The sequence below is a fragment of the Balaenoptera musculus genome, chromosome 2, assembly GCF_009873245.2.
Source record: "Balaenoptera musculus isolate JJ_BM4_2016_0621 chromosome 2, mBalMus1.pri.v3, whole genome shotgun sequence".
Classification (NCBI taxonomy): domain Eukaryota; kingdom Metazoa; phylum Chordata; class Mammalia; order Artiodactyla; family Balaenopteridae; genus Balaenoptera; species Balaenoptera musculus.
The window spans coordinates 171,189,278-171,215,547 of record NC_045786.1 but is presented as its reverse complement, the minus strand read 5'-3'; the positions used below and the strand labels follow the sequence as shown (position 1 = coordinate 171,215,547).

The 26,270-nt window shown below is 59.1% G+C and overlaps 1 protein-coding gene, 1 long non-coding RNA gene and 1 pseudogene across 6 annotated transcripts; all 3 read left to right on the top strand.

The window, feature by feature from the left end:
- Positions 1-6,410: 6,410 nt before the first annotated feature.
- On the top strand, positions 6,411-9,297 carry LOC118889199. The gene is made up of 3 exons (XR_005018436.1): positions 6,411-6,499; positions 7,366-8,344; positions 8,947-9,297. It is a non-coding gene; the product is annotated as an uncharacterized LOC118889199 (long non-coding RNA).
- Positions 9,298-12,188: 2,891 nt separating this feature from the next.
- SLC25A29 (solute carrier family 25 member 29) lies at positions 12,189-26,051 on the top strand. 5 transcript variants are annotated; one of them, XM_036842788.1, is made up of 6 exons: positions 12,189-12,567; positions 18,207-18,250; positions 21,275-21,445; positions 21,912-21,942; positions 23,679-23,762; positions 24,080-26,051. In XM_036842788.1, exons 5-6 carry the CDS (start codon positions 23,700-23,702, stop codon positions 24,827-24,829), a joined length of 813 nt encoding a protein of 270 aa, XP_036698683.1. In that variant the 5' UTR covers positions 12,189-12,567; positions 18,207-18,250; positions 21,275-21,445; positions 21,912-21,942; positions 23,679-23,699; the 3' UTR covers positions 24,830-26,051. The 5 variants fall into 5 exon arrangements, with proteins under 5 accessions (XP_036698683.1, XP_036698685.1, XP_036698680.1 ...); XM_036842790.1 differs by lacking the exon at positions 21,275-21,445; XM_036842786.1 differs by lacking the exon at positions 21,275-21,445 and having other exon boundaries at positions 12,523-12,567; positions 21,872-21,942.
- Positions 20,267-20,589, top strand: LOC118890245 (annotated as a pseudogene).
- Positions 26,052-26,270: the final 219 nt, after the last annotated feature.

The following is a 26,270-nucleotide window of genomic DNA, read 5'->3' as shown; positions in this document are numbered from 1 at the left end:
CTCTTAGACCTTAAATACCTGCGGTGCGGGGCGGAGCCTGCTGACCAGTGGCCCCGAAGGCAGAGGCCGTGCTGGGCAGCAGGCGGGTCAGTGCCCACCTGGACTCCCTCCCGCCCTACCCCAAAGGACCCGTGTTCCAGTGTGCTCAGGACCCAGGTGTCGGGAAGTGTGTGAGAGGCCACGGGAGGCGTCAAGCTCAGGAAGCAGGATCACTGCCTGCACCGCCTGCAGGCCTGGCCCCAGGCCACGTCCAGACAGCTCCTGGGGAGGCCCCCATCCCTTCCAGCCCAAGCTCAGACTCCATCCGCGTCCTGGGGCCTCCTCGACTCCCCTGGAATTGCTCCTGCCCGGGGAACCCTCAAAGCTCCCTCGCTGATTCATTCAACAAACACTATCTGAGTTGAGGCTGCACCGAGGCAAATAAGACCCCGGCCGTGTCCCCAAGGATCTCCAGTTAGCAGGGAGGGAGTTGGGGGCGACAGGCCACTGATGACTAAGCGTCCAGGAGGCTGGCCAGAGCCCTTCTGTGAGCAGCCCCAACAGAGGTCACGGGCGGCCCACCCTCTGCTCCACGCCCTTCACACCACCCTGGGCCCACACTCCCCCCGCCGCTTCCACACCTCTCTCCCTGCACCCAGGGCCCCTGCCAGGTCTACCTCTGTTCTGAGTCCCCAGCGCCCAACACAGACCCAGCTCTGAGCAGGGCTCACTGAACCAAAGGACGGGGGCAGGGGCTGCTGATTTGGCCTCTAACCAAACCGGGGCACTCCTGGAGGGGAAGCCGCTCCAATAAGAGGCCACAGAAGTGGCCTGCTGGGCACTGGAAACCACTGTAAAGAACAGTGACCCCCATCCCCGGCAGTTACATCCCGCTTTAGTTAACCAAGCACTCCTCCTTCACCAGCTCAGGGGGTCCTCGTCACAGCCCCGGGAGGGAGGCAGGGCTGATGGTCCCATTTTACAGATGGAGCCACTGAGGCCCGGAAAAGGGACTTGTCCAGGGCCATGCAAGCAGCAAGGCCAGAGTTGATTGCTGGATACTTGCACAACCAGCCCCTCTCTGATGCCGAGGGCCAGGCCCTGATGCCCGTGAGCCCTGCGCTCATGGCCATCAACCCAGTGGTGTGCTCAACACGCCCCCATGTGACCCCACACAGCCCTTTGAGGACACTGAGTCTCAGGGAGGCTGTGCACTTGCCAAGGGTCACAGCCGGTGGGGAGAGGTGTTGACATGGCAGTGTCTGTCCAGGCGGCCCTGGGGCAGGGGCCATGTGTCCGCCCATTTCCTGTCCTCTGACAGAAGGACCTGCAGGCTGGCCTTGAACTGACTGGTGCTGACAGAGGGGGAGCCCCGCCTCCACCTGCCCAGCTGTTTGTGGAGCAAGGGGGGGGGACACAGGTTGGCAGTGGCCGCTGCCACGACAGAGGACAAAGGGCAAAAGGCAGCCTTTCCAAGGCCAGTCCTGATGTCCATCCTGGCCTTTAGAGAGGCGCAGGTTAGCATCTGGCTAGGAGCCAGGCTGTCTGCCTTCAAATCCCAGCTCTGAGACCTTGGGCAAGCCCTTGACCTCTCTGTACCTCCGCTTCTGCATCCATGAAATGAGGACAGTACCTGCCTCTCGTCTGTGAGCACTCAGGGCAAACCCCGGGTGTGTCTCTGTGGGAGTGGCCAGCCAAACGCTAAGGCTGCATTAGTAGGAGCATAGGTTCTAGAAGGAGGGAGGTGACGACAGGACCGTTCTGAGCAGGGCAAATCCAGTTGGGACATGGGTTCAACTGCAGATGTTACACTTGAGAGGCCAGTACCTTGGATGATGAGGGAGCTTGAGGCATGTTGTCTAACTGAAAGAACAGGGAACTGTCTAGTCTCATGTTTCCTGCAGCGCCTAATGTAGTAAGTGCCACCCAGCCCCAGGCACCTGAGCCAGAGCCCAGGAATTGCCCTGGCCACCTTTCCCCCTGCACCCCACATCCTGTGAGGCACCCAGTCCTGAGGTCAACCCTCTGAAGTTCACGTTCGGATCCACTCCCGCTACCCATGTGCACAGCCCCCAGCTGCATGGTCTCCCCCCGGACAACAGCCCACCCCGCCCATGCCCCCCACCCGGGCAACAAACACTGCATGCCTACTACATGCCACATTCTAGGCACTGGGCCACTGCAATCAACACAGGCAAAGGTCCTTTCCTGGATCTTATGTTCCAGGGGAGGAGACAGAAAACCAACACAATAAATAACCAAAATAAAGAGTCTGCCAGAGGGCGTTAAGTGCCAGTGAGAGTCAGAGTAGGGAGGGGACAGGGGGTGTTGGGGGGGGCGGGGACAGTGTTAGAAAGGGCAACCCAAGAGGTGGCATTTGAGACAGGCGTGTTTTCTTGGTTACTGCAGCCAAGTTTCACCTGCCCTTTGTCTCCTGAACAAACATGCCCAACCTTTAGCCTTCTCCACAGCAGAAACAGAAAACATGCCACCTCACTGTTTAGGCTGCTTTGTGCAGGTCTAAACGTTTCCCCAGCCAGCTGTGAGCTTCTGGCAGGCAGGGTCATACTGGATTTGTCCCTGAGCCCACAGCGCCCAGCCCAGGGTGAGCACCCTGGGGAGACTGGATGAGTGAATGCGTGAAAAAAATGAGTCAGTGAATGGATGGGTGGATAGATGGATAGATGGATGGATGGATAGACGGAAGAAGAGAAGGACTGATAGATGGAAGGACAGACAGAGAGATGGAAAGGTGGGTGATGGGTAGATAGATGAGGGATGGTTGGATGGATGGATAGTGGATGGACAGATGGATGAACCCAGGGCAGGGTCATGTGCTCACCCCCGACACAGGAGATGGCAAAGAGGCCGTCTGGTGGCAGGGTGGGCAGAGGTTTTGGCTCAGGAGAACCCCACATGGTTTGGGGGAGACCTCAGCCTAGACTCGGCTCCTGGCTCCACCTCTCCCAGCTGTGTGAACTCGGACAGTGGTGTGACCTCTCTGAGTCTTGCATGGATGGCAGGAGACAGAGCCCATGGGCAGCTGCTGAGGCCACGCCTCCCAGTGGGAAGGGTTACCATTACTAGCAGCAAGGTCGGCTGTAGGCCTCCTCCACCAACTGCAGAGCCCCACCACGTGCGGCCCTACAAAGCCCGAGTGAGGAGTTCCGAGCCACCCTCTAGGGGGAGACAGACATGGCACAAACAACCGTGGCCCCGCCAACGCAAAGGGCTCGGGGAAAGGGGGAGGCGCAGACCCCCCTGGGCATGGCGGGGCTGTTTGCTGGCCGAGGCGCCATGGAGGAGCTTGACACATCCTAAAATGCATTCTTACACTTCATAACGAAAGGAATGACTACAAGTTATTAACAAAAAATCCAAAGAGATGCAGCCAGCACAGAAGTGAAAGCCCCGCCACCCAGGCGTGGGTCCCGCCTCCCAGCAGGATGCAGGCAAATACAACTTCTTTTTTACTATCGTTTTGCGACTTGCTTCCTTTCCTTATCAGTACACCTGGGACGCCTTGCCACCGTGGCACCTGGGGACTCACTTCCTTCTCCTGCATGAACACAGTGCCCGTGGGGTGGCCGCGGGGACTGGGTGAACGGGAGGCCGAGCCAGGCTGCCCGGGCGTGGCCTTCACCCTGCACTTCTCACTGTGTGATCCGCGGGGGCCTCAGTGTCTTTGTAACAGAGCAGTTCTGTTGCTTCCCACCGTATGGCTCTGAGAGGGCTAAAGCGTCAGCAGCCAAAGGCTCCTGGAGCCATGCCTTCAGCCAGTAGATGCTCTAAATATCACCCTTATGATTCAACTTGCTAGTGATGTCCTTTGAGCTAGTGATGTCCTTTGGATTGTACTTGGACAGACAAGTGTAATACTCCGGTCTATTGCAGAAAGTGCTCCAATAATCACGCTTCGGAGTCTTTGGTGTTTCAGTGGGCACGTTCTCAGAGGGGAGTTTGTCGGGTCAAGGATACCTGAACTATTTTTATCTATCACGTACGTTGCCATTTTGGCAGGATTTAGAGGGGCGGGGGTGAGGGGGACAGTGGGATTTCCAGGCAATGAGTCCAGAATGGGCACTGGAGGACTGGGCTGGCTCCAGAGATTGGCATTTCCAGAAAATGGGGCTCCTTGGCAAGACTGGACGAGGTCAGGAGAGCCCGGGTGCTCTCCTGGCTCACTCTGTGACTCTCCGAGCCTCAGTTTCTTCATCTGTAAAATGGGACAGAAGACAAGTCTGTACACTCTGGCTTGGCCCCTGCCGTGCTCTGCCCAGATTGCACAATGCCCAGCTGGGTGCTGCAGACCACACAGCCACGGGCAGGAGGCGAGGCTGCACCCACCTTTGGTGTGTGTGTGGGGTATCTCTAGGGTGTGACTGGTTCGGGGGGAAGGGGGTGGAAGAGTCCCCCACCTCAGTTCTCCCAGACACCCTAGCCCCCCTCTGACATCCTGAGGGGTTAGGGCACTGGCTGCCAGGGCTGCAAAGCATATGACAGGACGTCCCCTGCTGTCTCCCGTGCCCCCACCTCCACCCTGGCAACGGGGTGAAGCGGAAGGGCTGCCCCCAGCTCCCACTCCTCCTAGCGGAGGTGCCAGATGATGCTGCCTTTGTCTGAGCTCAGCTCAGAGCTCCAGGCCCCCTGGAGCCACCCCTGTGTTACAGATAAGGACACCGTGGGCCAGGGAGAAACCACCAGTGACAATTAGGGGAAGACCTGGAATTTGAGCCCCGCTCTGCCACCGGTGACACCGATGAACTTGACCCCGTGACTCAGTTTCCCTATCTGCGAACAGGGACGACAGCTACCTGGGGCAGGGTTAATGCAGATAAGGACTTTTTAAATTCTTTTTATTTTTTTGGCCTCGCCACACGGCATGTAGGATCTTAGCTCCCCGACCAGGGGTCGAACCCGCACCCCCTGCAGTGGAAGGGCAGAGTCTTAACCACTGGACGGCCAGGGAAGTCCCAATGCAGGTAAGGACTTTGAAGGCTCCAGGCACCGGTTGTCAGACGGAGCAGAAGAGACCCTCGAAGGGCCAGCCAGCAGCCTCAGGCCCGGCTCCGCTGCTGGCTCGCTCCTGGGCCAGCGGTCAGGCTCCTCCCGTCCTGCCCGGCCTCCACCCACACGCCGGCCTTGTCTCTTCAGTTCCCCGGCACCCAGGCCACAGCCAAAACCCTCCGGTCACTTCTCGCAGCATCTCCTGTTTCCAGTCCCCTGTGACCCCTTCACGACCTGCACAGGAGGCGTCTTCAACCCTGGGGTCCACTGGCTGGAAGGGCTGAGAGGATCATACCCTCTGGGCCTCAGGCTTCTCGCCTGAACAAGATGACCTCTGACACCACCCAGATCTAAGACCCAGGGGGTTGGATTGAGGAATGAGGCTCTGTCCCAAGCAGGGCCTGAGGCCTATCATATCTGATGATGTGGGGAGAGCAAGCTATTGACGTCTGTCGATCATTCATTCATTCCAGCGCACACCTTCTTGTGCAGGCCTCACGTTGGGTGCTGGGATTCAAAAATGACTCAGGTGCTACCTGGCAGCCCCGGCCTGGCTGGGAAGTGTATTCATTATCTATTACTGCATGAGAAATTATCTCCAAATTCCTCAGAAGCTTGATACCAAAACTTTATTATCTCACAATTTCTGAGGATCAGGGATCTGGTAATAGCTTAGTTTCGTGGCTCTGGCTCACGGTCTCTCACGAGGCTGCAGTCAAGCTGTGAGCCAGGGATGTGCCATCTGACCCCTGCCGGGGGCCGGAGGACCCCGTTCCGGGCTGACTCGCTCACACGGCTGTCGGCTGGGGGCCTCAGTTCCTGGCCAAATGGACCTGTCCACAGGACCGCCTGAGCACGCTCAAAGCACGGTGCCTAGCTTCCCACACAGCCGGGGTCCGGCCACAATGCCTTTATGCAGTCGTGGCCCTCTTGAAGGGGGTGGGAACCCACGCACAGGCAACAACAGGGGGACCTGCCTGGTGGTCCAGCGGTTAAGATTCCACACTTCCACTGCAGGGTGCTTGGGTTTGATGCCCGGCCGGGGAAGTTCCGCAGGCCACGCGGTGCAGCCAAAAAAAAACAGACAGATTGCTCACAGGCAGCAATAGGAGCGCTTGCCTGGATGGGTGTCCTCAGCACGGATGAGACCTGGACGAGACCGGCAGGGAGCGCTGGGGGAAGGCTGAAGGCGGGCCAGGACTGGGAGGGGCTTGGACCACCCTGGCTGAAGCGTGTGGACACATCTCATTGGTTGTGGGCATGGCACATCCAGGGGAAGTGGCGGGCCTGGGGGGACGGTGGCCAGTGAAGGAGGGGAGGCTGGGACAAAGTGCCAGGGAGGAGGAGACGTCTGAGCCAGCTGGGAAGGAGAAAGGCACACTTTGACAGGAAGCCCCTGAGGGCAGGCTCACCTGGACCCGCTGGCACAACAGATGCTCAAAGGCGGATGACAGAAGCCGGCCTGCCACCCTCCATTTGGACAGCAAGGCCCCGAGAGGGGTTCACCTGGGAGGTGAGCCTGCCCCTGGCCGAGTGGCACAGGAGCCAAGCGTCAGGCACCCAAGGGGCCCAAGGACGGGCCTGTGGCAGGGGCTCCAGAGGGCAGAGCCCAAAGCAGCGGGGCAGGTGGCAGAGGGGGGATTCTGGCTCGGGCAGAGGGGACCGTTCTCCCTGCTCGGTTGCCCCAGTCGGGCGCTGGCTCATGTCTGGCTGGGTGACTGCCCCAGGCTGGGCAGGCAGGACAGAGGAAGCCACAGGAGGGAGGAGGGACACAGAGCTGACAAAGGCCCCTCCCACCCAGACAGGTTCTGGAAAAGGGGGGCTTGGACCCTGGGTCCAACAACCACAGCAGGGCTCCTGGGTTCCAGGGTGCCGAGGCCTTTCTCTCAGCCCCTTTCTCCGTGGTCTCCGGCGCTCGTGAGGAGCCCGCCTGCCACCCTGCCACCCGAACACGCCCCTGGGCTCAGTACCCAGTACCCCTGCCCGGGGCTCCACCCTGCCCACTCCTGCCCCACCCTCCCACCGACTCCACCTGGGTGGGGTCACACGGCCCTCCTCTGGCCACTGCGCTGGGTGCCTGCTCACACCTCCCGTCAGCCGGGGATGGTCCGCTCACCCAGCCATCCCCCACCATGACAGTGGAGCCCCCAGAGGGCACCGATCAGGCCTGGCCCCAGGAGGCCCGTGGGCAGCAAGCACACGCCGTGTCCACGCTTGGCCGCGCTCCCCCCAGCCCAGCCCCTCTGTCCTGACCAGTTAGCCCAACCCAAGCCGGGGTCCACCCCTTTGGTCTTCCGGGTCGGGGCGCCCCAGGCAGATCCCCTTAGCTCTATTTTTACACCAGAAGCACTTGCCGTGTCTATTTATATCACTCCCCAGCTTGAGTTTCTGGTCATCTCATAATCTGGCCAGAGCCTCCCTCGATCCTGCCTCTAGGTCCACTCGCTCCAAGGCCAAGTGGGTGCGGAGCATAGCGGAGGCCACAGCTCACTTGGAGAGGTAGCCCTGCGGAAAACTGTGACTGTTTGCAGCCGAAGGAAGATGCAAGAAACCCACACACACAGCGCGGTGGCTTTGGGGATGACTAAATTCAACTGAGAGATGTGAAGTCCGCAAAATCTACCCAACAGGAGAACTCTGGGCGCCGTGGACTCGGGAGGGGCCACCAGGACACTGGCTGACTGTCCCTAAGGGGTCCCAGGCCCCCCACCCTTTGAGGCCCAGAGCAGACACCCTCACTGGGGTGGCTGAGTCACTCCCAGTGCAGACGGGACCAGAGACCAGAGGGACACGCAGACGGCAGACGTTTATCCACCAGGAGAAAGACACCCCGTGGGCAGAGCCCGTTCATCGGCACCAAGTGCTGGGTCTCCAGGCCCCCAGCACAAAGCCACCCCGCCTGTTCACTGCAGCATCTTCAGCAGCCATTAGAGGGCCTTCCTGAGCCAGGGCCTGGAGCCCAGCCGTGGGGTCAGGGTTTAAGAAGACCTTAGGAAAAAAAAAAAAAAGAAGCCCTTAGGAAACCCTTCAGTACCTCAGCTGATTAATTAAATTAATTCTGATCTTCCATGTTTCCTGCAAAGCTGTCAATGGATAAAGGCAGAGAGCCGGGCATTTTGCTCTGGAGGAACGACAGCAAGGCCGGGTCTGCCACTGCTCTGTGCCCACTCTGCGTGAGCTCCTTCACTTGCTCTGGCCCCTAGAATCCTCCTGAACCCATCTCACAGATGACGAACCTGAGGCAAAGATGGCTCACAGGGCCACACAGCCAGGAGGGGGCCAAGCTGAGCCAGAAAAGCAAAAACTGAGCCAGAGCTTCCTGAACCTGTCCTTGGAGACGGTCTCAACCCCTGAAGAGGTCAGTTTCAATGCAGGTTTTGCCCCTGCCTGCTCCGAGGGCCCAGGTGGGGCCCTAGAATCTGCATTTTAGCTGTCTCTCTGGGAGACTCCGATCCCAGAGGTCTGGGGTGGGAGACCCGTGGCCACAGGGCAGGACAGCCCAGAGCCCAGACTCAGTCACCCAGGGCAGGCTCCTCAGCTGCCTGCTCACCCCCTGCTGCGTGCCAGGCCCCGTTTGGTGTTAGTAAAGAGGGGCAAAGTCCCGGCCCTGGTGGAGCTAACATGCCAGAGGAAGGGAGGTGATAAACACATAGAGGAACATACAATGTCACTCTAGGAACTGGGCGAAAGCAGGGCATGGGGATCGGGTGGGGGGCTCCCCAGCCAAGCCCCTTTTGAGGAGCTGAGAGTTGAGCAGGGACCTGGGTTCTGGAGATGACCTGTGCCAGGCTGGGAGGAGGAGCTCCCACCCGGCGGAAGCAGTCAGTGCAAAGGCCCTGAGGTGGGAATGAACTTGGAGTTGTGAGGGTGCAGCCAGGTCCCCTTGGGCTCTGAGGCACTGAGCTTGGGTTTTATTCCAAGTGAGAGGGGGGCCATTGACAGCCCTGTCCTCCCCACCAGTCTTTGCCCAGGAGCTTTGGAACCTGTTCCGGTGCTTCCGTCCTAGAACCACACCTGCCCTGGCCCCCAGCCTCGCCCCGCGCACCCTCCGGCACGGCCTAACACTCCAGAAGGTCTACACAGCAGGTGCCTCGGCCCACCCTCACCTCACTCACCCTGTGACACCGTGAGCTCCAGCCTTGCTCCCCACCCCACCTGGGGTCCAAATAGCCTCCCATCACTGAATTCATCAGATTCCAGGGTGAGAACATTTACGACCCTTTTTTTTTTTACCTGCTGGTGTTTCTAAATTTTCCAAACCCAACCTGTCTTGTGTAAGAACTTATAAAAGCTGTGCAAAATAAAAACTCTACCATGCACTTGCAGTAACCTGGCTTAATCACTGGTCCCCGGTCCCCTGTGGCACTTCTCCCCTCCTAGTTGGGCCCCTCCCACCTCTTAAAGGCTGGGGTCTGAGCCCGGCAAGGTGGCCTCCCCTGGGAGGGGGAATGGTCCTGGGGCCCCGTGGAACGTGAGAAGTTTGAAAAAGCACATTCTGTGCTGTAATTTTATCCTCAGGAAGTGAAGAAGAACAGACATGGACCCCAGTGGCTGATGTAATAATGCAGGCCTGTCAGTACGTACTCATTTACTTGGCCATGACTTCTTCGCTTCTGGGTCTCTCCCCAGCTGCCGTGGAAGGCCCGGGAGGTCAGGAAGGGTCTGCCCTGTCCCCGCTCCAGGCCCAGAGCACCACCCGAGGGAGTGATTCCCGGGCAGCAGGGACATGCATGATTCTCAGGGAGAGATGGCTTTCAGGAGCAATGTGGTCTTAGAGTTTAGTAAGCCAGCAGCACACCCGAGTGACCCCAGCCCCGCGCAGTGCTTGCTTTTACCCCTTCCTCACCACCTTGAAAATGCTGTTTCAAGCACACCCTGGGATGAATGGGACAGACCCTGGACTTGCCCTTGGGGTGCTCCCGGTTGGAGGTCACTGCCCAGCACCCGCAGCCTAGGCCTCTCTAACAGGCCACTGCGGGCAAACCTGCCCCAGAGCCCACCCCTCTACTGCTCACCTCATACTGGACCTTTGTCCCCAAACCCAACAAGCCTCAGCCTGAACACTGGCTCCCCCCCAGTCCAGCCCCACTTCCAAGCCCTCCCTGCAGGATGCACAGCTAGAGGCCTCACACCTCACACCTCCTCCCTGGCCTGCCGGATCCCACCCTACAGCTACCAGCTCTCCCACCTGGATCCCAGTAGGGTCGGCCCGAACAGGTCTTCCCTCCAAGGAGCTTTCTGAAGCTCAAGTATTGAGTGCCTACTGTGCACCAGGCTGCTGGGCCCCTTCCCAAGGACCCCCCCCCCCCAAGGAGTCAGGGCTCATGCCACCTGCCCCAGGCATGACATTAACTTAAAGGCACTTGTGTTCTCTTAAAAACAAAACAAAGCGGGTCCTTTTTGTCTCCTTATTAATTGGTCCATAATAATTTTCTGACTTACTGCCCTGTTAAGGCACTTGACTCTCCTCTCAAACCTCCAGAAACAGGGATGGATGCTGCAGGCATTTGTGCTTTACCTCCTGAGGCCTCAGTCACCCAGGGACCCCCTGTTCCTAGAGGTGAGTCACCTGGATGTAGGTTGTCCAGTTTAATCGCCATGGCGTCAGAGGCCTCCAGCCAACTCCTGCCCCTGTTTTGAGTCTGGGCTGCTCCTGGGGCCCACATGCTTTTCTGGCTCATGGGCCTTGTTGAGGCCTGAGCTGGGTCAGAGGCTGGCGATATTCAAACCCAGGCCTCCAGACCCCTAGCTCAGGGCCCACCAGCCATCACAAGCACTGGACTAGGAGTCAGCAGACCTGGGTTTGGGTCTCTGCTTACGGAATGTTCTATTTAGATTCTAAGAAGAATAAAAGGAAACCGCACATAATCGTTGGATTCCTAGTGGCCTCTGTATCACCAGGGCTCACTACTCATTGTACATACTCCTGACATATACCCCCTAGTACCAAGTATATATAATCTTTAAAACCTGTCCCTGAGATACATATCCATGGTAACCCCCGTGTCGATTTCAGAAACAGTAAAATGCAAATAAAAGAACTGTGTGATCTGCCACACCGCAAGGTGTGGTCCTGACCACAGGAGCACGAAGAAGGAAGTTGGCGCAGGCCTGAAAGCCTGAAGGTGTCATCTGACTCCCATTGTGAGGGAGAAAGCGTCCAGCCAAGCCCAGTCACAACCGGCCAATCAGGACTTCGTGAGGCGCTGGGGAAGGAGGGCAGGGGCAAGTCTCTGACCCGGACCCTCCCCAGGGAGCAGGGAGGAGGTCCCCTGCCACTGCCAATCTCGGGGACTGGGGGGGAGGGGCGGGGAGCGGCGTCGGATTCGGCTCCTACTTAACCCCCCCGACCCCCCGCCGCCCAGCCACCCGCGTAGACCGGAGCCCAGCGCCCTCCCACTTCGCCTTCGCACCCTCCCTCCCCTCCGCCTGGCTCTCCAGGCCCGCAGGCCTCCCAGAGCCGCGGCTCGAGGACCGTCCCCTCCGGCCACACAGCGCCTGGCCGCCGATATGGACGCGCCGCGATCTGGCCTCTCCCGCCTCGCGGCTCTCGGACCGGTCCAGGAACCTCCCCCGCCTCACAACCTTCCGCGGCTCCCGCAGCTCGCGCTCAGGTGCGGGCCCGCGAGGGCCTGACCGCGCCCCTTGCCCCTCCCGAGGGGAGCCAGGCGGCCGGAAGCCCCAGGCCCTCCGCCAGGGGGGCGCACAGACGGGAGGGGCGAACACTCCCCGAGGGGGTGTTTCGCCGCTCGAGGAGTGTGACAATTAGTGTCCGAGCCTGCAGGCCTTGGAGGGTCCTGACGCTTCCACGTTCGTTACCGCGGCGTGTCCCCATTACACAGGCGAGGACCCTGAGGCTGGGCGGCGGAGTCGGGATCTAAACCCAGGCCCCAGGATCCCAGGCCCAGTCCGGAGCGAGCGCACGCCACCTCCCGCCCCGCTGACCCGCATCGCGCACGCCGGGAAGCTCCCGGGCCACGCAGGCCGTTAGCTCCCCGGCCGGGCCGGGCCCCACCTTCCCGCAGCAGCACACACCCGGCTTCCTCTCCCGCCCGGGGCGGCGCGGGCGGGCGCACGAAGCACATTCTTTGTCTGCAGCGCCTCCGCACCTCCCCCGCCCGCCCGCCTGCGTGTTACGTGCCTCCCGCCCCGCCCGCCCCAGGTCCGCCCAGCCAATGAAGCGCGGCGGCGGCGCGCAGGGCCCGGGGTGTTGTCCGCGCCTCGCCCGCCCGTTGGCTGAGCTCTGCGCCCCGCCCGAGCCCGGCCGGCAGGTCCGAGGGGCGGGACACGCCGCCCGAGGTGAGGGACCACGGGCGGTGCGCGGACGACAGCAAGGGCGTGCGCCCGGCGAGGAGTCGCGCGCTGAGCCGCCGCCGCCGCCGCCGCCGCCGCCAGACCCCAGCCTGCGCGGTGCTCCGTGCCAGGAGGCGGCGGCCAGGCCGAGTCCCGGCCAAGCAGGGCAGGGGGAGCCCTCGACGGCGACCAGCCCGGCGAGGGGCCAGAGAAAGAGGACAAGGAGGAAGGGCGGCCTCACCGAGGACCCGGCAATGGCGCTCGACTTTCTGGCTGGATGCGCTGGGGGTAAGGAGGCGGGCGGGTCCTGCCTGGGCGCGTGCGGGAGCCGGGAACGCCGGGCCGCCGGGGCGACGCGTCCGGGCTGGGAGGCCAGCGCACCTGCGAGCTCTCGGCCCAGTGGCTTACCCTGGGGCTGGGGATTCCTCGTCTGTAAAATGCGTTAGCAGTGCTCTTGTCTCACGGGATTCTCGTGGGCGTGAATTGACGACAAGCCGGGAGGGCGCCTAGCGCGCTGTCCGCGAGGGCAGGTGTCTTTTAAGTCCTTCAGGGCACGTTCGGACGAGAGGTCTGGCGCTCCGGGACAGTACCGTGGCTGCCAGGGGACCGCCAGAAGGATGCCCCACCGCCCTCCTCGCCCGAGGCCAGCAGACGGCGAGGCCCCGAGCCCATTTCCCTCTCCCCCTCCCCCAGCCCGCGCCCACCTGGAGCAGGGTCCCCTCCCTCGACCCAGAAAGTTTGAAGCTGGCTCCACCCCCTCTCCCGTAGCCGTGTGGGTGGGGCCGGGGCCACTGGACGACGCCCTAGAGAGATGGCCTGAAAGGCGCCGGCACGACCCCAGGCACCGAGTCGCGCTTTGGCGCCCCGCCCCCTTCCTACGTGGTTCTGTTGGGGGTGAGACTCCACCCGGCTGGCAGAGTGGGCCTGACACGCCGCGCGAGCGAGGCCTTGGTCTCACGCGTGCGTGTCACCGGCGTGGGGCACCGTCACCGAAGCCGGGGCGCGGCGCTGGGGTCCTGTGTCCCCGGGAGGACCTGAGTCGATGTGCCGTACGGGCTCTGCTGTGGCCTGACCGTTGGGCGTCGGACTCTGCACTTGCCTCTTTGGCCTTTAGTTTCTCTGCTTTTACTTGTAGAGTTAATGTATTCAACAGGTATTCACTGGGAGTCAGGTTTAGCCCTCAGGAATTCAGCAGAGTGGACAGAAGTGGCAGGGCTCTGCCTCACGGGGAGAGGGCTGGCTGGGTGTCCCCAGGCCCCGTCCAGTCTCTGACATCAGGTGCTTCTCTTCTCCAGCACCTGCCCCTGTTGGCTTTAATAGAGCTCTCAGCTACCTGCCAGCCGTGGGCACCCTGGAGGAAGAGGAGCGTCTAGTATTTAAACCAGTGTGGTGCTAGCTTCCTGTGCTGCACGAGAGGAGGCTGGTGGAGAAGGGGGTGTGCCCAGGAAGTGTCCCAGACGGTTACCCAATCAGGCCTCCAGGCCCCAGAGCCTTCAGTAATTTGGGGAGCATTTCTCCCAAGCCCAGGGTGCCAGAGGAGACAGGAGGGGTTGGCCTCTGTGGACCCAGCTCTCAATTCCCCCCATCCCCATTCCACTCTCTGCTCTTCCCATCCCCCTCGAGGGACCTCCCCTAGTGTCCTGCCACCAGGCCGCCGGCTCCTCCTGGGACCCAGACCCTTCTCTACCCACCCCCAATGGTGGCTCAGTCCCAGGGCCAACACCGCTTTCCAGCCCCTTTCCGCTGGGCGGAGTGTGTGTTCTTTCCCCAGACGGGCAGGATTCCTTCTGTATTCACGCAGGCGTTCTGGGATCCACGGGGATTGGGGTGGGAACACTCATCCTAAGGCCAGGCCCATCCCCCCAGACACACTTGTTAAGTCACTCTGGGCTCTTGCTCACCCAGGACCCTGCCTGGAATGCCTTCTGCCCATCCTCACCACGCCCACCTGGGAGAGATCCTGTCCAGGCCCCAGGGTTGGGGCAAGGCCCGGGCCCAGCACCCTGGAGAGCTGTAGGTACTCCACGGCCCCCGAACCGACTGCCCTACCTGGATCCAGGTGGAAGCCTGGGGCTGGTGGTGCCCACCTACTCCCGGACTGTGTGAGCGGAGACGGGAGAGGGTAGAAGAGACCCTCTCCTGGTATACGTGACCCAGGAGAAACCTAGGCCCTCAGAAGTGGAGAGAGGCTGCCATGCTCCTCCCTTCCCCCAGCCTCACGGGCGCTAGGGGCCGGCCCACAGGACAGTGACCTGACTGTGTCCCAGGCCTGCCTTCCGGGCCCCTGGCACGGCCTGGCCGGAGCAGAGGGGCCGCCCAGGAACTTTGCGCAGGCGGCGCCCCTACCTCGGGGCCTGGCCCCCAGAGGTTGCCTGGCTCCCTGGGGTTTGAGCTCCTCAAGGCCTGGAGGTTCAGGGCAGATGAAGGCTGCCTTTCCGCAGCTGGGGTGCCTCTTGACTCAGATTCCCCGGAGGAAGGACAGTACATCATCTCTGATTGGCTGGGTGTGGGCCATGTGTTCAACTTCGCCTTCCGGGAGGTGCGGGTGGGACCTTGATTGACAGCTTCCCCGAAGTCTCCCGGGGTGGAAGGGTCCCAATGCCCACCTGCACTCCTCCACCGCGGGTCAGTTCCTGGTCTGACCTTGGGCTCTGAATGGGGGTCCCCTTGCCCCAGGCATGGATGGGAGGAGAGAAATTCAACCATAGGCAGTGGGACCCTGCATATGGGGGACAGGTCAGTCATCCTGTTGTCCCTTCCCACCACTTCTTCTGCCAGGCGCCTCCAGGACAGTGGTCCCGCCTCCTGCCCTTGAGGGTCATGGGATGGGGGTTGCCCCTAAAAGGCCAGCTTAACGTAAGGCAGTAGGCACCGGCTTTGGAGTTGGGAGGCACGGTCCACTTTGGCTGCTGTGATGTAGGCCCCTCTCAGGGAGATGGCCCTCAGGCTTCCTGGCTCTCAGGGTGACTGGGAGGTTAAAAGGATAAGGATTTGGGGGACTGGGGGCCCTGAGGGAGGCAGGCCCATAGCCAACTCTTGTTCCTGTGGACGGAGATGTTTGGGGTGAGGGGGGCCAGCCCCTCGCCTGAGGGCACTCAAATCAAGGGAGAAAATGGGAATGCAGCTGCCTGCTCTCGGAGCCCTTGGTGGGATGAGGGGCGCCTCTCCCACCCCAGAGGCTGAGGAAGGCTGTTGCTGGCACCTGGGCAAGTCTGGGACCAGAGGCGGCGGCATCCGCCCACAGGAAGGGGACCCCCCGCCCCAGCTGGGCCTGGCTGCAGGGGGCACGGCTGGAGAGAGAAGGAAGGCCAGGCAACACACCTCAGGTGGTGTTAGGTTTCCAGAGCCCGAGGAGATCCAGTTACAGCCCACGAAAGGAGGTTCTAGAACTAGGATTTTCAAATTCAGAAAATTCAAAACATGAAATGAAAAAGAAGGTAGATCTCAAGTGATAAAAACAAAGTGTGTCTCGAAGACCAGAAACACAGAGGTGGAAGTCTCGAGGGGAAAGACAGGCTTGGGGTGTCTTTTCACCCACCTGTGAATGTTAGGGGTCCCAGAGGGAGAAAAAGGTCTGGAGATGATGAATATGATGAATAGATAATAGTGGAAATTTTCTCTGATCAGGAAAAGGCTGGTCTGCGCTGGGGGAGCTCTAGGCTGGGTTCCTTTAAAGAAAAAAGACACACCCTTGGTGTCTCCTGGTGACATTCCCAAAATCTACAGATAAAAATCTCAGTGGCTTCTTCATAGAATAAATAAATTATTGACAAAGGAGAACAGACAAGCTGGCTTCTTCATAGAAGAAATAAATTATTGACAAAGGAGAACAGACACGCTGACAACAGATTTCTCATCTGCAGCACTGGAAACCAGAAGATTCTGGGACATTGCCGCCCTTAATGGCCTGGGCCCGGAATCCTCACCGGAGCACAGGACTGTTTTGCCCTAATGGCGTTAAAGAAACAGATTTTGCAGATGAGCAGGAGTTCAGAGGGCATGTCTCCCGTGTGTTACAACTGAGGGCCATAGTCAAGAAAGGCTCCAGCGATCGGAGTAGAGACCCAAGATGGCGGGAGAGGTGACGAGAAGGAATAGCCCTGAGTCTCGTGGGGTTTGTAGGTGAAAATCAGTGGAAGCTGGCAGGGTGGGAACCCTCTTGGGGGTAGGGTGGGGCAGTAGAGGGCAGAGAGAGCCTCCTACACTCACCCCATGGCGGGGACGGTTCTTACCCTGTTTCTACATAAGCGTTATGAGTGTTCAAAAGCAGAAGTAACTCTTAGCTGAACTTACAAATTAAGAAGCAGAAAGGGGATAAATAGTAGTTTGCCTGAACCAGCAAAAATGTGGAAAGGAAAGGAAGTACTTAGATCATGCCCATAAAATAAGACGGAATCATGTCAGATCTCTTGTCTTGGCAAAATCTGAGACTGCTGCAGGCCGGAGTAGAAACCAAAACCCAGCTGTAAATTGTTTGTGGAACAACTAAAACAAAGCAGTAAGACAAGGTTGAAAATTAGGAACTGGACAAAACTATACCAGACACACCTGACCAAAAACAAAGCAGGATTGGCGAAGCTAACATCAAACAAAGTGGATTTTAAGGTCCGAAGCATTAAACAAGATGAGGACATTATACAAGGATTAAAAATACAATTTATGGGGGAATTCCCTGGCAGTCCAGTGGTTAAGACTCCATGCTTCCGGTGCAGGGAGCACGGGTTCGATCCCTGGTCGGGGAACTAAGATCCCACATGCTGTGCGGTGCGGCCAAAAAGTAATAATAATAATAGTAATAAATAAATTTTTTAAAAAATACAATTTATGAAGAAGCGTAATAACTCCCGTTGATTTCTGGGCATCCACGAACATGGTAACCAGCTCTGACAGGGAGCTCTGAGTTATTAAGGAGGGCGGCTCCAGGGCCAGAAGGTTTGGGTCCAGATCTCGGCTCCACCACTTACCTAGCTGTGTGGCATGGACATATTACTTTTCTATGCCTCAGTTTCTTCATCTGTAAAACGGGCTAATGGTCCTTTCTTTACATATATAAGAAAGAGAGTTGGTACGCGGACAAAACTAAGAACGGTAACCAGAAGGTAGAAACGTTACTGTTTGTTACTCAACAAATGTTAGCCTGTTTAATTGCTATATTTAATTATACATTTAAATATAGCCAAAAAAAAGAAGAACTGTAAGATGTACACACGTGAAATTCTAGGGAGGAAAGCATGGGAGTCAGTGCAGCAGTTACCCGACTTCACTGAGCCTCACTTCTTCCATGAAGCAGAGTAACAAGACTGCCCGATTCACAGGGATGTTTGTAACCCACACAGCACGCAGGACTCTCTCAGGTGCTTGGGGGCCATTTGGAGGGGGAGCCTTTGTCCTCTGAGGGGGGCTGGATTCGGACAGGTCCTGGACTGGTACATAACCAAGCATGAACGCCTCAGGTCCTGGGTCAGCACTTCGGGGGCCAGGGGCGGCCCTGGGGCGGTTGGTCCTCACACCTGTACAGGCGAGGAGAGTGATTCCCAGACACCGAGTTCTTTGTGAGCTCGACCAGCTGGTGTAAATGGCAGAGGGAAAATTCACGTCTGGGCGAGGGGCCGGCCCCAAGTTCAGAGCCCCTGGAGCCCCCAACCGTGCCAGGTATTTGCAGTGATGTGAGCATCTTAGAAATGGCACGTGCAGCCTCCCAAGGGGGAACTTCTTTTGTCACCTGCGGTGAGCAGCAGGGCGGAGGGAGAGTCACCAGCTTTGAGCTGGACAGGTCCTGGCCTGACCTTGAGGCGGTCACCCTCACTTACCCTCACGCGGAGGATTAAGGGGCTCCTGGGATGTGCCAGGCACGTCCTTGCCAGAACCGTGCCCCACGCTGCGGTTTCCGAGGCACCTGGGTCACACGTCCTCCTTTCTCCCTCCAGGTGTGGCAGGTGTGCTGGTGGGACACCCCTTTGACACGGTCAAGGTGAGTCTCTCGTTGAGGTTTTATTCTGAGGCCCTCGTGGAGGCTCAGACATTGGAGGGAGGCCTGCAGCGTCCTGGTGGCTGGACCCCCCTTTCCGGGCACCACCTCAGGAGCCCTTCCAAGGTCCTCCCGCAGGTTCTAGAATGAAGGTAGAGTCAGGATTCTTCTCCCCGCTGCCCAGGTGAGAGGCACTTGTCCACCGGGCCGAGTCGGCCTTTCCTCCCAGGTTTGTCCCTACAGTCTCCCAGCTGGGGCTGAACTTGGAGGTCCATCCTGGGGCTTGGCCAGCTGGGACCGAGGGGCCAAAGGACAGGTTTCCTCCCACCCAGAGCAAGGGACACCCACCCTGTCTTTACGCAGAACTCCTCCAGACAGCTTCCTGAAAAAGTTCAGAGAGAAAATACAGAAATACAGAAAAATCAAACCTTGTCAGCCTTTCCCCGTGACCGTGATCTTCACAGAGCGGTGGTGATCAGGGCTGAGAAACTGAGCAGTCGTTTCCCGAGGGCTGGTGTGCACCTGTAGGGTGCTGGTGGCTCCAGAGCATGGCCCCGGGGCTGGCGCCCAGTTCCCCCTCCGCCAGCCCGCACCTTGGCACACCGTCGGGCCCCAGGTTCTCCGACGCCTCAGCGGAGACCAAGGAAGTCCGCATACCCAGTTGGAAATTCCCAAATAAGATTTCCCCCGTTTCTGGGGTTTCTTGGTCCTTCAGCTATAGGCGAGTCAGGACCCTTCCTTGCCGGCTTCGCCTGGGAGCCCGGTGAGCTGCCAGCAGCAGGCACTAGGCCCGACCTGGTGTCCCGCTGTGAACACTGAACCTGGCGTCTCTTCCCAGGGGGGCGAGGGCAGAGCACAGGCAAGGACGGCATCCCTAGGTGGGTTTGAGAGGACTCTCGGTCTCCTCTTTTTTCGGGAACCCAGGTGTTCCTGGGCTGAGAACAGGTCTTGTGAACTAGGGCAGGGATCTTCTCCAGCACAGGCGTGAGGGCCCTGCCTCATGCACTGGCTCTGACTTTAAAAAGGTCTGTCCCGGAAATTCCCTGGTGGTCCAGTGGTTAGGACTCCCCGCTTTCACTGCTGAGGGCCCAGGTTCAATCCCTGGTCGGGGAACTCAGATCCCGCAAGCCACTCAGCAAAGTCCCCCCCCCCCCTGCAAAAAAAAAATGTCTGTCCCTGGGCCTTGTGCAGCTCCGGGCCCTCTGCCGGCTGATCTGCCATGGGACTGTGGGCCAGTCACTTTACCTCTGGGCCAGCTGTTCTGACCTGCACAGTGAGGGGTTGGCAAGATTACTGAGGCCTTTGGGCCCGGTGCTCAACAGTGTAGTTTGTGCTGGATGAAATGCTAGTTCCGAAGGGCATGGAATTCCTTCCAAGCCACTCTGAGCGAATCTGGGGAGGAGTTAGAAAGGCCAGGCTTTCTGGCCACTCAGCAGCCCCTGAGCCCTCATACGGGCCTGTGGAGAGTGAGGCGCTGGGGGAGCCTGCCCAGCTGCCCCCCCCGCCCGGAGCCTGCCCACGGGCCAGAGCAGCCCAGGACAGCTAGGCGGGGTGCACGTCATGCTGTGTTTCTGTCGCGTGTTCATGTGTCGTGAATGCCTGTCAGAGCTGCATCCAGCCAGGAAGTGTCTCCGATTCACTTCTTCAGCCCAGCTTTGCAGAGGCCTCTTTGAGCTAGGACTCAGCCAGGCCTGGCCAGGCCTTCTGCAGCTCCCCGCCCCCGGCCCCTCAGTCAGGCCCCCCAGGCTGGGGGGCACTTTGCTCTGGCGTCTCGAGCTCCCTCGGATCTCCTAAGCCATGACCAGCTCCCCCGGCAGTAATTTGAGCACGGGAACCTCTGCCCCACTGGGTTCCTGCCCCCGGGACATCCCTGTCCCCCCACCTTACCTGGCACCAGGAGGGTGGGCTTTGAGGAGATCCATTTGGAACTGTGTTTTTGCCACCGTGGCCCAGCGGCATCACATCTGGGCAAAGCTGTCTTTAAAAAGCCAAGCTTTTGGTGTGTGGGATAGTGTGGCCTTTGTGAGCTTCCACCATGGCGTACCAGGGCCAGGGACAGAAGGTGCAGAAGGTGATGGTGCAGCCCATCGATCTCATCTTCAGATGCTTGCAAAATAGATCTCGGATTCAGGTGTGACTTTATGAGCAAGTGAATATGCGGATAGAGGGCTGTATCATCGGTTTTGATGAGTATATGAACCTCGTATTAGATGATGCAGAAGAGATTCGTTCTAAAACAAAGTCAAGAAAACAACTGAGTCGGATCACGCTAAAAGGAGATAACATTACTGTGCTTGAAAGTGTCTCCAACCAGAAATGATCAATGAAGTGAGAAATTGTAGAGAAGGCAATGCAGTTTTTTTAGGTGTCCTTTGTTAGAAGTGTAGTTCTAAAGCATTTATTCATATTGTTTTGCTCACCTTTATGTTACTACCAGATGACAATAAATGCTGTGGGATTGTTTTTATTAAAATATTTACATTGTTTCCTTCTAAAAAAAAAAAAAAGCCAAGCTTTTTATTCTGAAGGGGGAGAAAACCCACCCCCAGCAATCACCACTGACACTCTTGTCCCATCCATGGGCTCAGATACTATTAAATTGTGCTGATTCTAGAGACACTCATTTGGTTTGATTTAATGCTATATCACCAATGGCCTTTTTTTTTTTTTTTTTACTGACTGTTTTCCATTATAAAAGTTTAAGCATTCTCAGTCAAAGAAAATTGGGAAATGTGATTTTTTTTTTAATGTCTTTTAATCATCGGCTACATACACATTTTTTTGGTCGGCTTTCTATTACAAAAGTAATGTAGGTCATAAAAAATGTTCACCATAACAGAGATATATAAACTAAAAAGAAAACAAAAACAAAAACAAAAAACAACAGTCCTTAATGTAACCTTTCCCCCAAACCTTGTTAATGATTTCTACCAAAAAACAGACACGTACCCAGGCCCATATGTATTGCTTGCTTTTGGCAAAGGTGGGATTTACTTCATAGCTCTGCGGTGGTTATTTTAATTGCAGTTTCACACACGGAGAAATGTGCACACGCGCTCCGTGTACGAATCTATGAATCACCGTGAAGCACACACCTGGGAGAAGAAACGAGGCCGGTCCCCCCGAAGCCCCCCTCCTCTCCTAACACCTCCGCCCTCCCCTTTTCCAGGCGGCCACCATCCTAACTTCTCATCCGTGGTCTGTTTTACCTCTTCTTGAACCTCATGAACTTGGACCTGGGCTCCGGAACGCGTGCAGGGACGCCCGTGTTCCATGTCCGTCCACGCTGTCTTATGGCCGCGACATTGGCAGTTTGTGCCTCCAGGTCTTTGGATCTGAAATCTGAGTCCAAAGTTTGGTTTTCCTCTGTTGCACCCAGAACCGCAGCCGCTGTCCACAGACACACCACCTTCACACACGTTTCTGTGGGAAGGCCATTTTCTGTCCTGTGTCACTGGGTGTGACACTGACCAGGGACACCATGTCCGAGCCCTCTTTCACCAGGGAACAGCCGGCCCGGGCAGGGGAGGGGGTGGGGAGGCTGGGGGCTGGCCTCGGGGGTCCCTGCCTGGATGTGATGTTGAAATTTTGTGTTGCTTTAACCGCCTTTACTTTCTGAGCTAGGGGCTGTCTCCATCCATAGCAAAATGTAACTTTGTTGTAGATGAGCGTAAGCCTCACCCCGGAGAGCGCTAGTAAGTACAGACCAGGTGAACCCAACGCTTCTCTTCTCTGTCGTCCCCCCTCGCCCCCCCCCCCCAATCAGACCCTGGGCCTGGACACCCCACCCCACCACACCCCTCCCCACCCCCCATCCCCCAGAGTTCCCTCCCCAGCTAGGGACAGGGAGGGTGTGAGGTGAGCTTGGGCCCAGCCCAGATCCTGGGGTGGGAGCCCTGGGGGCTGGCTGAGAAAAATCAGGCCCCTCTGGATCAGGGAGTCTTCATGTGGGGTCTCCCAGCCCTGTCGGGGAGCTGGGAGCCTCTGGGGCTTGTGTGCGAATGACCACTTTTCCCGGGGTGGGCCCGTCAGTCCTCAAATGAGATCCTGTCAAGACTTAAAAGACTCCGCCGGGGTGTCTGAAAGTCCAACCCACGGAGGGAACAGCTCCGTTTCACATCATGTCTGCTGACACAGCCCTCTTGGTGCCAGTGTCGGGGGACCACAGGAGGAAGAGACAGTCCCCCAGAGACCCCAGAACATTGAAGGGAAAATGAAGAGCCTCCCATCACAGAAACAACTTGAGACAGAGCTCGTGGTGTTAATATGTTCTCCAAGTTTATCGAGTGGTTGTGCTTTTCTCCTCTGAGCTGGCAGCCAGGGCAGGGAGGGGTGCTGGGGTGAACGTCGCAGGGTGCCCTCGGTGGTCAGCTGCCTCTCAGAGCAGTGGCTGCCAGCTGTTGGTTGAGGTCCTCGTGTGCCGAGATGGTATTCTTTTTTTCCTTACAAAACATGTCCTGTAAGTGCATTCGCCAGCACCCCTACCCCACCCTGGCCCCGACCAACACAGCCACTCATGTCCCTGGAGTGGACAGCCTTGACCGAGTTGCAAAACATCTCTGAGCCTCAGTCTTCCCACCTTTGAAATGGGAGTGACCAAACCCACTTGGGCCAGTGATTATGCCTGTAATGGTGATAATCTCTGAGTCGGAGCTGGAGACCGGCTCCCGGAATGGGACCTAACCTAGCTCACCCCGACCCGCGTGACACGGATTGGGAGTTCAGGAAATGTGCTCCTGCTCCGCACTGTGGGGCCCGCGTATCAAGGACAGAGATAAGCTCTCGGTCAACAAAGAACGCTTTCACAGTGAGGTTCTGGCCCGCTGGGCTCCCAAGGGCAGCACAGCCTGATCCCCCAGGCCCCAGAGTTGCTGACACGGTTCCCAAGGAGGCTGTCAGCTGCTCTCCTGCCACCGCTTTACTAACTCATGACCACTGCCCTCACCGGGGGACACTGGCAGAAACCAAGCAGAAGGCCCACGAGGCCCGAGGCTCCTCACTTTTAGTGCCCGTTGCGCGCTGCCAGCCCCTGATGAAGGGAGCGTGTGGTGGGATGTTAGATCCTGAGCCCCTTTGGCATCGGCCATGATTTGCTACCGGGAGGGTGGGGAGGTCTCGAGAGATGTCTCCTGCCCCACTGTCAGTACATGGTGCAGAGATGGTGAAGCAGGGGTCTTGAGGACCCCTGCCCCTCTGCAGCTGGCTGTCTCCGTGACTGCCCACTTGATAGCCTTCCCTGAAGAGGCACAGACGCCCAGCCCTGCCCCACCCTGGAACTCCTAAAGCCACAGAAAGCTCCTTGGCTCCCTGCCTTCTGGGTCTGGCCTTGGGCCTCCTGGAGAGAGCCTCCCCGGGTGTCCTGAGTGCTGGCCCCGGGGAGCTGGGTGATCTGGCTCCACTAGCCCGCCTTTCACTGGGCCCCTCCTTCCAGGTGCGGCTCCAGGTCCAGAGCATGGAGAAGCCCCAGTACCGAGGGACCTTGCACTGCTTCCAGGCCATCATCAAGCAGGAAAGCGTGAGTGGCCTGGGGCCGGTGGGGGTGTGGCGGGGAACCAGCCTCTGGGATGCTGCCGTCCCCAGACCACAGAGCTGGAAAAAGAGGCTTCGGGGCAACTCTTGGGCAAATCCAGGCTTTGCGAATGGCAGGGTGCAAGTGCCCAGGCCTCTCAGATTGAGGGCTTCGGTTCTACTAAAATTCTGCTTGATCCTCGTGTACCGCTAGAGTGGGCCGGGGCAGCCGCCAGCTGCATGGAGGGTCCCTGGAGAGGTGGGCTTGGGCAACCCCGGACTCCAAGCGGGAGCGCCCCTGACGCGTCTCTGTGCGCCCCGCAGGTGCTGGGCCTGTACCGCGGCCTGGGCTCGCCCCTCCTGGGGCTCACCTTCATCAACGCGCTGGTGTTCGGCGTGCAGGGCAACACCCTCCGGGCCCTGGGCCGGGACTCGCCGCTGAACCAGTTCCTGGCGGGCGCGGCGGCGGGCGCCATCCAGTGCGTCATCTGCTGCCCCATGGAGCTGGCCAAGACGCGGCTGCAGCTGCAGGAGGCGGGGCCGGCCCGCACGTACCGTGGCCCCGTGGACTGCCTGGCGCAGGTCTACCGGCGGGAGGGCCTGCGCGGCGTCAACCGGGGCATGGTGTCCACGCTGCTGCGCGAGACCCCCAGCTTCGGCGTCTACTTCCTCACCTACGACGTGCTGACGCGCGCGCTGGGCTGCGAGCCGGGCGACCGCCTGCTGGTGCCCAAGCTGCTGCTGGCGGGCGGCACGTCGGGCATCGCGTCCTGGCTCTCCACCTACCCCTTGGACGTGGTCAAGTCGCGGCTGCAGGCTGACGGGCTGCGGGGCGCCCCACGCTACCGGGGCATCGTCGACTGCGTGCGCCAGAGCTACCGCGCCGAGGGCTGGCGCGTCTTCACGCGCGGGCTGGCCTCCACGCTGCTGCGCGCCTTCCCCGTCAACGCCGCCACCTTCGCCACCGTCACCGTGGTGCTCAGCTACGCGCGCGGCGAGGAGGCCCGGCCCGAGGGCGACGCCGTGCCCGCCGCTCCGGCGGGGCCCGCCTTGGCCCAGCCCTCCAGCCTGTGACGCCCGGGCCCCCGGCACCCGAGGGCCCGAGCTCTCCCGGGGCCGCTTTTCCAAAACGCAGCCTAGACATAAATTGGGCCACCGGCGCCGACCACCCTGCATCGGACGCCCAGACCCCGTGGGCTGTGACTCCATCAGACCTGGGTTGAATTCCACGCCTCAGCTGGGTGACCCTGGCCACAAATTTGACATCCTCGGCTTTCTCCTCTGTGAAATGGGGATCCTCATACCCGCGTTGTACAGTCCGGAAGCTCAGAAATGATGCCCCCGCGGCGCCCAGCCTGGCACTGTTACTTGGAGTCTTCCAGAAACCCAGCCAACACTCCAGCCCTTTCCTGGGATCCCAGCCACACCTCCATGGGGTCTCTGATGACCCACCCGTGAGCTTGCCAGCGACTCGCTAACGCTGCAAATCCTCCACCTGGCAGAGCTCTCGGGACACTTCTTCACCTGTCCAGTCTGTGTTAGGGACAGAGAGGCAGCTCAGGGGCTTCTGGTGTCATAGAACTGAATCCTCTGCAAGGCTGGGAATACTCCTACTCCTGACGCTCCCCCTGGAGGGTAATCTGGGGGACCACTAAGAAGCCATGAGACCTTCTGGAAGCTCCGTGTTGGCCTAGGGGCTGGGGTGGGGGAGCGGGCACAGGTCAGTGGGAGGGGCGATCTCAACAGTTAAATACAGCCATGGCAAGGAGAAGTCTTTGCACCCTCTGGGCTTCAGGCTGCCCATCTGTAAAATGGGGACGTGGGTCAGCGGATGTCTGGGGCTCTGGCCCACTACCAACGGCCAGGAACCAACACCAGGGTTCCCCAGGAAATGGTGTCTTTCCCAGGCAATCTCAATGCTTCGTGTCCCTGTGAATCCTCGCAGGGCCTGTGAGTGGCACAGGTACCGCCAGCTTGGGCCCCTCCAGGCCGAAGGGCATCTGAGCCCGCGCTCCCGGGGCTGTCACTAGAAGCAGGGCTGTGGTGTGAGCTCAGGGCAGCCGGGCGCATCCGGTACATCATGGCCGTGAGAATGGGCGGGGAGGAGGATTCTTTTGCACAAGCTGGAGGTGACTGTGGCCTCCTTTGCCCCGAGTGGCGCTCAGCCTCTTGGGCAAAGTGATCAGCTCTCCCAGGAGGCAGGCTGTGCTCAAGGAAGGACAGGACTCCCACCTTGTACACGTGGCATCATTGTACAGAAACCGCCAAGGGAATAAAGTGTTCTGTGTTTTTTTAAGACGATGGGGCTTTGTGTATCATAGAGGAAGAGGTCTCAGTCCCACCCCGACACTGGAGTCAGAGGGGCCAGCATGGTGGTGGTCTGCATGACCTGGGCCAGCTATGGGGTACCTCCAGACCCTCGGTTTCCTCATCTACAAAATGGGGCTAATGGAGGCGTGAGGATTAAGGGAGTATAGCTCACAAACATGCTGAGCACGGTCTCAGCCAGGAAGCA